General features: G+C 36.5%; 1 protein-coding gene across 1 annotated transcript; it reads left to right on the top strand.

Moving 5' to 3' along the window:
* The first annotated feature begins 9,775 nt into the window (after positions 1–9,775).
* LOC105036191 (zinc finger protein WIP3-like) lies at positions 9,776–12,005 on the top strand. Its single transcript, XM_010911951.4, has 2 exons — positions 9,776–10,322; positions 11,203–12,005. Exons 1-2 carry the CDS (start codon positions 9,879–9,881, stop codon positions 11,662–11,664), a joined length of 906 nt encoding a protein of 301 aa, XP_010910253.1. The 5' UTR covers positions 9,776–9,878; the 3' UTR covers positions 11,665–12,005.
* Positions 12,006–12,470: the final 465 nt, after the last annotated feature.

Genomic DNA, 12,470 nt, shown 5'->3' with positions numbered 1-12,470 from the left:
AATCTGATCACCGTCCAGAGAGTCTGATTATCACGATGCAGCCATACAGCGTATCTGGCCTCTGCGGATCATCCACATGAAGCTCTCGATCTGATCAACTCCTCACGAGTGCTAGCTCGTTGTAGAACTCTTTCGACGGCCGATGCTGATCGAACTCCTTCGATCGATGTCTGTCATTCTTTGGATACTCCAGATCATCAGCAGACGTGCTTGAGAGGATGCTGAAGATCTTTCTAAAATTTGGTGGGCTCACGACACTCGTAGCTCACCTTCTCACTTCCCAAACTCCAAGCTGAAACCCTGAAGAACTCACTGAAACCCTGCGCACACTTTTTTTTTCTTTTCTTTCTTTTTCTCTCAGAAGGATATAGACCTTCACCTTGCACACAAGGATTCCTCACGCCAGATTTTCTCTCCAAAATTTTTCTTTTTTTTTCTCTTGGAATGATATTGACCTTTACCTTGCACACAAGGATTCCTCACGCCCAGATTTTTTCTCCAAAATTTTTTTTTACACACCCCACTCTTCTCCTCCTTTTAAAACAATGTCAAATGTCTTATCCACGTGAGAGGATAAAGATGAGTAATTGCACATTTGAATTCAAATCAAATTTTGAATTCAAATGAAAACCAATTTATTCCTATCCACTAAGGGCGTGAGAAGAGGAGGGCATGGCTTAATTTGTGCGTGAGTGATTTCATGAGAAATATTTTTTCATGAAATAAATAGGGCGTTAAAAGAAGATAAGGTCAAGCGCTAAGATTGGTTGCTCATTCAAATTCAAACTTTATTTTGAATTTGAATGGCCAACCAATCATCCTTATCCACTCATTTGGTGCATTAAAGTAGGGCGTAAGGAGGGCTTTGTGTGAGAAAAAATTTATGAGAACTTCCTTCTCGTGAATTAAATGGGCGCAATGGAAGTGAGGTGGCGCAGGGAGAATGGATCAAGGTGGTTTCATTATTTAAACCAACCTAATTGAACCAAATAAGTTAGGCCAATTAGACTAATTTAAACCCAACTAAATTAGGCTTAGTTAGGCTCAATAAATTTTAATCAAATCAAGAATTGATTAAGTCCAACCCCAGATCAAATCAGGGACCAAACCATCTCAACGATTAGGTCAACTCTTAACCTAGTCGGGTCAAACCCAACTGAATCTAATTCAATTGGACTTGATCCAAAAATAATTACTCAATCAAATTGAGTTAATTAGCGATCAAATCACTAATAAAATCTTTCATAAATATTGAGTCCAAATCCGATGGGCAATCGGATATCAAAATCCATCGATATGAAACCTTGATCAAAGAGTCCCAAACCAGTGGGACTCTTGACCCCGGTACCTAAAATATGTGGGACTCATGATCAAAGAATCTTGATTCTCGATCATAGAGTCTCAGACACGTAGGACTCATAGTCGACGAGCATTAGACTCTTCATCAGCCATCAGATCAGATAGGAACCTCTAATGTGTGTGACCCCACAGATTCGAACCTAAATCGATAGCACAGGAACCAATTCTGTACTAATCGAAGTGACCATCTAGCAATGGTACCCAATGATCGGATAGGTCGAATAGTCGCAATCACAACACTCAGAACTTATGTGAATATGGTTACTGTCTAATTCATCCTTTTGACCTCTGTGTTTAGGATGACTCAGGGTTAAACTGTCAACCCTGATTAGATCATCCGAATCATGCTCAACTCAAACAGTCTTGTGACTCCTCACAAGGATTACCCTGGCCAAGGTTTTGCTAAATTGAAACACGACTGTACACAGCTCCTAATCTGAAGTGGTCAATCCCATCTTGACACACGCACTGATAAGTCAAGTACTTGACTACACCCAGCAGCCTTCCGTCACTGAATTAGAAATTCAGGTAGTCCAGTGCCTAAGTGCAGTGAGTTGCTTGCAAGTCATCGTGGTGGTCTCAGGTCGGAGGGACATTTATACCCATATTCTATCGGGGCAAATCTTGACAGCAGAAATAGCTCCGGAGTCGGTCAAGTTCAGTGCAGATGTACCCTTACATCTCACCTGTATGCCATACTAGTGTCTTCACACTCATTGGTTAAGAGGACAATCAGCCTATATGACACACAATGACCTATGCTTGATAAACGTTGTCGTCCTTGGTAACAACGTATCATTTGGTCGCAAATAGATTTAAGAACTAAATGACAAATCCTCCTTTGTCGAGTCTAAATAGTCCTAAGGACTTCATCACAACATAGGAGTTCATTAGAAGATGAAATATTTTGTGATAAAAAAATACCAAAATAATTTTTATTAATTCATAATTCATGTACATATACAAAAATGAGCACAACCGTCAACAGGCTGACGATTGGCTTTGGGATACTATTCTCAACAATAATATGATTGTGAGTCATCATGCCATCTTCTTAAAAAAGAGTTTATCCAAAATAGATGCAGTGGAAGAAAGATTGAGCTCAAAGAAAAGGTATCTGAAGAGCATCGAGTCCAAGAACCTAAAGTCAGTAGTGAGCCAGTAGATGTGGTATCTCTCTCACCTCGTAGATCAAGTAGGGTCTCCCATCTTTTGAAAGATATTTAGGTATTCTTACAGAGGATTTAGAGAAAGTATTCCTTATGGGAGATAGAAACACTAGGAATAATCCCACGACCTACGATGAGGCAATGCTAGATATTGACTCTGAGAAATGGATGGAAGCGATGAAGTCAAAATTGACTCTATGCATTCCAATCAGGTTTGATCTTTAGTTAATCAACCTAAAGGTATTGTATCTATTAATGTAAAAAATAGATTTATAAAAAAAATTAGGTTGGATGGTAAGATAGAGACCTGCAAGACAAAGCTAGTTACGAAAGGTTACAATCAATGCGAAGGTATTGACTATAATGAAATCTTTTCATCCGTGACCATGCTGAAGTCCATCCACACTCTACTTGCGATTGTAGCTTTTTATGATAATAAAATTTGACAGATGGATGTTTAAACTACCTTCCTAAATAGATATCTTGAGAAGATATCTATATGGAGCAGCTTTTGAGTTTCACATCCAATGATAGTGATCACATGGTCTGCAAGCTACAAAGGTCTATATATGGACTTAAGCAAGTATCTCGGAGTTGGAACACTCACTTTAATAATGTGATCAAAATATTTGATTTCATCAAAAATAAGGAGGAGCCGTGTGTATATAAAAAGGTCAGGAGAGCACTGTCGCATTCCTCATATTGTATGTGGATGACATCCTCTTGATTGAGAATGATACTCTCATGCTGATATCAGTCAAAGTATGGTTGTCAAAAGAATTCATCATGAAAGATCTAGAAAAAATTTCTTACATTTTTGGTATAAAGATTTATAGGGATAGATCTAAGAGAATGATAGGACTCTCATAGTGCATGTGCATAGAGGAGGTGCTAAAGAGGTTTGGCATGAAAAATTCCAAAGAAAATTTTTGCCCCTTGACATGGCATTCATCTCTTCAAGAAGATGTGTCCTGACACACTTGAGGAGATCTGGTGCATAAGCAAGATCCCTTATGCATCGGTAATAGGGAGCCTCATATATGTCATGTTATGTACATGACCTGATATAGCCCTTGTCGTGAGTGTCACGAGTAGATATCAGGTGAATCTAAATGAAGAATACTGGATTGCTATAAAAAATATCCTTAAGTACTTAAGAAGGACTAAGAATTTGATATTGATCTTTGGTGGAGGATCGGAGCTGAAAGTGGAGGGATACATCGATTTAGATTTTATGACTGATGTCGATGATAGAAAGTCTATATCAGGATATATTTTCTTATGTAATAATGGCACGATTAGCTGTAACAGTTCCAAGCAACTGATCGTTGTAGATTCAATCATGGAAGCCAAGTACATTGCCACCTCTAAAGCTACTAAGAAAGTCTTTTGGTTCCAGAAGTTCATTACAGAACTGGATGTGATGCCATCAGATGCCATTATACTATACTGCAACAACAATGGTGCCATAGTCCTCGCTAAGGAGCTCAGGTCTCACTAGAAGTCCAAGCATATAAAGCGATGGTTCCACATCATCTGCGAATACCTCGAGAAGAAGTTCATTGAGGTACAGAGAGTCGATTCCACACATAACGTGGCGGACCCATTGACCAAACCTCTCAGCCAGCAAAAGATTGAAGCTCAGCTTGAGAAGATGGGCCTTAGATATATAGTCAATTGACTTTAAATCAAGTAGGAGTTTGTTAGATGAGTGCCTTAGAAGTCAATTATTGACTGACATATTTTTTATTTCTAAGACTTATCTTTGTATTTATAATATTTTTATATTAATAAAAGATTTTTTATTTCAATCATGTTTATGTATCCATGATTTATCCTAAAAATTAACAAAGATGATTTTTATATATTCTCAAAATATTGAGAATTTGAGACATACATTAATTAGTGGTTAGTTTCTAAATGCTCCGGATCAAAGGATCGTCATAGAGGATAATGATCAATCTATTTAAGATCGGTACACTGTTCACTTCTCTTATGGACAAATGAGTCTCAGATCTACAGTGTAGGGATACTGGGATGAAAGTATGGATGGTCGTTAGAGAATAACTTGTACTGAGCATGACCAACACGAGAAATCACTTAGATGTCTACTCACTCATCAGTATTTATCTTGATGCTGCAGTAGTGTAAGTGATTTTTTGACCTGTGATATTATCGGCTATTCGCAGCAAGGCTACTGAGTTTGACTGCATATTTTTTTGGTCCCTAACCATTCAGGTCCTTGCTGTGTATGTTGGCTACAGTCGGTTCAACTTCGCTGTTTAGAGTAGGATGCATCTAGAAGGAATCTATCGACCTTGATAGAAAAGGAGAAGTTCTATATGATTTACGAGACTGAGTTCAGAAAATCTTTGGCCAAAACAAGTGTGAATACTGAAAAAATTTTTACGAGATTCACAAATGAACTCGAGTCGAACCAATCTAGCATATGACTAACGATGGTGTCTGACGAGTTCTCCATGGCCTCCATCAAGTCAGAACTTATGATAGAAAGACTAAATCATACGATAACTGTACCTAGAGATTCACACTTTTATTCTACTAGGTTACCACTATATACTACTAGATATTACTGATGGATTGTGGGACTCATCGGGTGTCATCTTGATGATCGATGATCCTCGAAGGGTAGAGTTGGAACTGTTTCAATCTATCGAAAAGAGTTTCGATGATATTATGATGAAGATCACAATATATCTCACTATCATATAGAATGAAACCTATGAGATCACACATTAAAGATTTAATCTTGAATTAATCAATTGGGCTTATGAAGTTCTAATTGGATAAAGATTTAGTAAAATCCTATTGGGTTTATGAGAACCATGCTAGCACATGGTTAAATCTAATTCTTCTTTAAACTTTGATTTTTTATTAGATAAGGATTGGATCAAGTCTATAGCTTTGAACCTAATCTAAATCCATTCTGATTTGAGTTTAGCTGGGCATCTATTTGAGGGCCCAAAAGGATTGGATCAAGTCAATGAGTTGGCAAACTAATCTTCTTATTTTTTTCTTGTTATTTCCTAATGAGATGAGGATTAATTGGAAAGAAGAGATGATGCATGCTCCCTTTTTAGAAACTCCAAGGGGTGCCATCCCTTGGAGAGGGCATGAGATAGAGAGAGGGGCCCACCTCCTCTTTTGCTTTGGCATGGAAGGAAAGAGAGAGGGGCCACGCCACCTCTCATGAGCATAAAACCCTAAGGGCCAACTACCTACTTAATAAATCAAGTGGCGCCACTCATCTTGCCTTATAAGATGAAGGTGCCACATCCACTTGATTTTTGAGGTAAGAGCTTTTTTAATTAGATCTGATTTTCTTAAGAAGAAAATCAGATTAAAAGGTAAGAGACCTTATGAGATAAGATATAACCTTTTTAGCCTGATTGGATAACGATTTAGAATCAAGAAAGACCTATTTAAGGAGATAGTCTCCTAAGATTTAGAAGAATTGAATTTTGAGATTCAAAACCTCCTCCTCTCCTCCACGCCACCCCTTCTTCCTTTCTTCCAATGCCTAATGTTGGGCGTCCCATCTTCCCACACATCCAAGGTAAAGGGTGTTTTCTTCTACATCAAGTAAAAGGGAAAAAGACTACAGTTCAAGTGTTGACACCGCAGTTAGAGATAAATAGTTGATCAAAAGTTCAAAAGACTGAGATCCTACTTAGAGAAGAAAGATCTACAATGAGAAAATAAGTTCAAGATTGATCCCGATGGATATATATAGAGGCTGGACACGTGTGCGGCTCAGGAACCTTCAGATATAAGATCATTGATTACGGTAAATTTCAATTCGCACAAGGTATTGAGATCTGATCTCAATTTTATTTTAATTTTCAGATTATATGCATGTCTTAGATCTAGGGTTCGGATAGATATAGATTAGATTTATTGTATGTGGGTTAAAGGATTTAACCTATGTCATTTCCACTGCTATTTCAAAAAAAATTTGAAATCTATGCATGCGACCCTACCCGACCTTCTAACAGTCATTACTGTAAAATAAGTATTCAAATATTTTGTATTCATCAAAATTAATTTTTGGATCAATACTCTAATAGCTATTTAATAGCTTCAGAAAAATGCCCACTTAACGTATTATCCCTTAGATGCAGATACCTTAGTGATGATGGTACATGTTGAACGATGCTAGAACTTCATGAAGTTAATAATACTTTCGGCTCATAGTTATGCAGCAAGGAAGGTGCATGATTAGTAAACGGAGCAAATGGAGTCGTGGGACATAGCTTGTTGGAGATACATAATAAATGCAGTAGGTAATGAGTATGGAAAACCAGCAGCTATTTAGTGGTTTAGAATCACGTTGTATAAATAAGAATATGTAATCTAAATGAAAAAACCCTCTACCCATCAAACAACAAGTCATTATCTTTATCTTTAATTTATTGTTGCTTCAATTCTTTGAGTTCCTTGCATTTAATTACCTAGTTCAACTCTAGTTGGTTTAGACTCATAACCTTAGCCACATCCTACCTCCTCTTCTAGCTTGGTGGTTTTAGGATAATGAAAGTCCTTAAAAGTCACGATATTTGATCCATACTATTATCTCATTTTTTAATCTTTTTTTGGCTATTTGATGCTAGTATTGTGCTCGCACACACGCAGGAACCTATCGAGGGAAGCCCACACCATCCATATCCCTAGAGTAGACAATTTTCTGGTCAAGAATATATTTTTCTTAGTTGCTTTATGATTCCATATTTTCTTTTGATAAAATATTTTCATCAATCAAATACTAGTTTTATTAATGCCAAGCAAGAGTGGATTCAAAGTAAAAGTAAAAACAAATTCTGGCATATTGATGAATTTGTTAGATACATCGTAGGTAGTAATATTTTTAATTAATTCACAAAACAGACTTGTTTCCCTCTCTATAAAAAATTGGAGTATTTCTTTCATCTTGATCATTTGATCTAATATCTCATTCCTCAACATAGTGATGAACAATTAGAAAACAATTCCATCCTACATTACTAAAATACTAGTCAAAATAAGAGTTAGTTTATTAATACGTAACGAAACTACAATGATACAAATCTTTTCTTCTCGAAAGAAATGATAGAATTACATCCAAAGGGTTTTATTTGTTATTTTAAGTTGAAAGCTAGGAGGCCACCTATTTTCATTTTGCCATACAAGGTCTGATTATCCCATCAACTAGATAAAAATATGCAACTCTTCAAGATATCTTCAATAATAATATGCGGAGAAAATTCCAAAATCCAACTACAAATCCGAGCACCAAGCCGGGGTAAAGCCATAAAGATTCAAGTTCCCCATTATCTTCAGTATTAATTGTTGGTGAGGAAACTCCAGGTATCTGGTCACCTAGTTACTTCTTTGGTAATGAGCTACCATATAAATCAGGATTGCTGATATAAATGGATCAATTTGTAAGAACTTAAAGCTGGTTGCCTGATGGATTCCTTCCTAATAAGTTATCAGTTGATAAGTTAAAATTGCTTAGGGAGGTCAATGAGGATATGTTTGATGGGATCTAACTAGATAGCAAGTTCCTTGAGAATCAATATATTCTAACCGATGCAAATCGCCAATATTTCCTGGCATATTTTTTGTCAAATTATTTTCAGATATGCCCAAGCTTTGCAACCCAATTAGTTCTTCAAGAATTCCTCCAGACCAATCATTTTCTAAAAGGTCCAAGGTCACCACCAAAGAAAGTGTTTTGCTAAATTCGTATTGTCTCACTTTAATGGACACCAACAGGCTCTTTTCAGGTACGGTGTCGAACTCAAATTCCATGCCAGTGCTGACACCAATGTATACTGTAGGATAATTGCTCGTAATCTACAAAGTGATAATAGGGAATAGTTCCTCATATTCTATTACTTTATGCTCCAATATTTGAGATTTAGCATCTTTATTAATATATTTTTTTTTAATTTATAACATCTTAGAATCTCATCTAAAAATATTAGTTAAAATATATTATTTAGATTATTTAATCCTATATAAATATTTAAGATCTTTTCAATAAATAATCAATATAAGACTAAATACATATCCGTATAATTTTTTATACAAAAAATTCGAAGAGAGAATGAAAACTTCTAATTAATTTTATCAAATTTATCAAGTAAGCCTCCCAACTAGCACATACGAAAAAATTGAAGCTGAGATCTAAATAATTAAATAGCTCTGAAAGCTATCCAAGCACTTCAAGTATAGGCCCTCCTAATATATTATCACTTAGATGTAGATACCTTGCAATGATGGTGCATGCTGGATGATGCTAGAACTTCATGAAGTTAATAACAATTTTTGCTTAGGAAGACACATGTACATCTAGTTACTAGAGCACGTAGAGCCGTGTGACATTACAGCAATTATAAGTTTAGCAATTTAGGAGCATATTGTATAAATAAGAAGATGTAATCGGAACAAAGAAATCTTCTGCCAATCAAACTAATTGTTATCTTAATTTTTAGCTTTAAATTATCATTATTTCTATCCTTTAAGTTTTTTGCTTTTAGTTACCTAATTTTACTTTAGTTTTGATTAATTGCAGCGTAGACTTGTAAATCTAGCTATCTTCTGCATCCTTCTCTTTTATAAGTAGAGTACGATATTATAATAGCTAAGTCCTTGAAGGTTGAGATACACGGACCCACACTACCACCTCTTTTCCTTATCTTTCTTCTCAAGTAATGCACCTGTGCACACGTAGGAAGCTATCAAGGGAAGCTTGCACCGTTTATATCCTCCAACTAGCGAATTTTATGGCCAACAATATGCTTTTCTTAATTTTTATTATCATTCCAAATAGTTTCTCTTTTTATATAAAAGTATTTTTATTAATATAAATACTAGTTTTATTTAGACTAAGCATGAATATATTAAGAAGTAAAATGTAAACAAATTCTAATATATCATTTATCCGATAACAAGAGCTGGTGCATGCTTAAGTAAGTGGGACCAACGTATGAGACAAATTTATAAGCCAACTAATGTTGCATCATTTTTTCGGTCAGCATGACATGAATTGGCCGTTCAAAACACTGCACACTGAAAAATATTATCTTAGATATATATGTGGGCCCCAGCTCTGTTGCACTCGCGCTAATCCGAAATCTCTCGCAAAAAAAAAAAAAAAAAAAAAAAACAGAGAAAAAACTAAAAAATTCTCCGCACAAATCCCCCTCGAAGACTTGAAAGAAGACCAAGCCACCTATATTTTTTTGCCCCTTCTTCCAGCCGGCAACCGCATGCCTTGACATAAAGAGTACCCGGACTTCCAACCTCCTCCATTAAGGAGACTGGGAAGAAGAGGCTTTTGGTAACATGGGCCAAAGGAAACACTCCATGGATCAAGACTCGAGTCTCTGCTTCCAATCTCCTCCCTTCTTCGAATGGCTCAAAGCACCTTCCTCCTCTTCCTTAGCCTCACCACTAGCACCGGAGTGCTTGCCTCTTTTGAGTAGGTTTGAAGAACCTGAGAAGACCATTGAGGAAGAAGAGGTCATTATTGCGAAGGATATCAGCCAAGAAAAGATCACTGTGGCCTTGAACATTGGACTGCCAGGTGCTTCAGAAGAACTTGATGGGGGGATGGAGCCGTTGAACTGTAAGAAAGAAGAAGAAGAGGAGATGGAGAGCTCACAGGATTTGGATTCCGGCAATGGAAAAAAGTTTTGGATCCCAACGCCAGCGCAGATCCTTATAGGGCCAGTGCAGTTCTCTTGCACTGTGTGCAATAAGAGCTTCAGTCGGTACAACAACATGCAGGTTAGCCTCTAAACAGCTCCTGAGAATATAATTGACCTTTTGATTTGCTTCCTTCTTCCTTTTATTTTCTAATGATGGTATCTAAGTTCATACAACATTACTCTTCCAAACATGAATATAAAGAAGATCAGTTATTCTTCTCCCCAAAAAAACAGAAGACTAAATATTCTTTTTTCCAAATTCGGAACTTTAATTTTCTTATATTTTTTACTTTTTCTTATTGATGATCTTGAGTGCAAGATTCTTAATTTATTCCATGATTCACTATACTTCTTATATCAGTCTTTTGAGAATTAGGAAAGAACTGAAAAAATTTATTTCCTCCTTCAAGCGACACCAACCCTTTGTGATGCTAAGCATATCATCAAAAATCCTGGAGATTGAACTGAAGAAAAAAAATTTTGACCACAGTCATGCATGGCCACCAGAGCATACACTTGTGATAGTTTCACTTGGCTTATACTTTTAATCACCTATGCAGATAATATCTTCAGGCTGGTCTAAATTTTCTTTTTATGTTTTTCTTGTTTTCATGGGTGTTCTATATGCATAACGAATTTAGTACAGAAGAAATATGTGACACAAATTACAGATTATGCAATTTTTTTGTTATTTTATCCATTTATTTCATCTTGTTTTTAAATTCACACAGTCTAGTGTCTGATCTTTGGTGTCGTTACAAACATATAGCCAATGAAGAAGATAGATCTAGCGAATGGATAACAATCATTGTTAAGAGATATGTTTCCCTAATTATCGGATTATCCTACTTAATTTATTCTTCCCCTTATATCTATCTGGTTACTATTAGCTTAACATGTACCTACCACTTTGTCTTGTTTGATTGTAACTGACTGGTTTGTGATATTAATGGACATAGATGCATATGTGGGGGCATGGATCAGAGTATAGAAAGGGACCAGATTCTCTTAAAGGCACACAACCAATAGCAATGCTCAAACTCCCTTGTTATTGCTGTGCTCATGGGTGCAAAAATAACATCAATCATCCTCGAGCGAAGCCATTGAAGGACTTCAGAACCCTTCAGACTCACTACAAGAGGAAGCATGGATTGAAGACCTTCAAATGTAGGAAGTGCAGCAAGCCGTTTGCTGTTAGAGGAGATTGGAGGACCCATGAGAAGAATTGTGGGAAGCTGTGGTTTTGTACCTGTGGATCTGATTTCAAACACAAAAGATCGCTAAATGATCACATAAGATCATTTGGAAAGGGTCATTCTCATTACCTTCCCCCAAAGTTTCCTGAGGTCGAGAAGGAATGCATCATAAGGTTCGACGATGAAGTGTTCACAGGAAAACATCGTTCCATTGCATTAAACTAACACGAAAGTTCGAAGATATTAGGCTTATCTGGTGCTCGGTAACAAAAAACTTCTGGGATGTCTTTCCATTAGAAGACACACGGAGTAGTTTGTTGCTGAGCACTAGAATAGCGATGAGTACTAGTATATTTACAAGTGGCTTGGTTAGTTTATGCCTCAAATAAAAGAGAGAGTACTTCTGGGAAGACTGTGAAGTAGCTGAATTTTCTTCTGTCTCAAGGTCATAGAGTGTCATAAAAATCCATCTTGGTAGCTAGAGAACTCAGCTGTAATCTATGTATTGGAGAAAATTTCCCAACTTCACAGACTATTTGAGTAATTACAATGACAAACTTTTTTCATCATGCTGAATGTAAGTGCAATTTTATATGCATTAATTGTTATACCTTTTTTTCATTTTATATTTCTCCAATCATTTCTTGGGATAAAGTGTCAACCATAAGTAAGATCTACGCAAGTATGATAACGCATCAACTTAAAATATTCAAAATCATGTGTCATTAGATACAAAGTAGATGTCACTTATGCCTTGCAAGATTAAGTGCACAAAGAATAAAGAATGGTGGCAACCATTTAAAACCCATATATCCTTTCCTTTTACGGTCTAAGAAAATATTAACTTTTTCCAAGTCCAACTTTGAGGCCCAAAGGCACCTAACTGATCCACCACTAGCCATTCTGCGTCCACACACTCATGGGGGGAGAAAGAGAGGGAAGGGGGGGGGGGGGGGTTGGTGTTGTCAATAAATCGTTGTGGTTTAATTACCTTGAAGGTACCTTTGACTGCAGGCGTTCATGACCCTTGT

Source organism: Elaeis guineensis, chromosome 9 (genome assembly GCF_000442705.2).
Source record: "Elaeis guineensis isolate ETL-2024a chromosome 9, EG11, whole genome shotgun sequence".
Taxonomy (NCBI): domain Eukaryota; kingdom Viridiplantae; phylum Streptophyta; class Magnoliopsida; order Arecales; family Arecaceae; genus Elaeis; species Elaeis guineensis.
This window is presented reverse-complemented; position numbering and strand designations above follow the sequence as displayed.

What these genes read in the sequence shown, in the direction of transcription:
- LOC105036191 (XM_010911951.4), top strand. Translation starts at nt 9,879, where the DNA reads ATGGGCCAAAGGAAACACTCCATGGATCAAGACTCGAGTCTCTGCTTC. An exon ending in GTCGGTACAACAACATGCAG is followed by an intron (nt 10,323 to 11,202) that starts GTTAGCCTCTAA and finishes TAATGGACATAG; the next exon opens with ATGCATATGTGGGGGCATGG.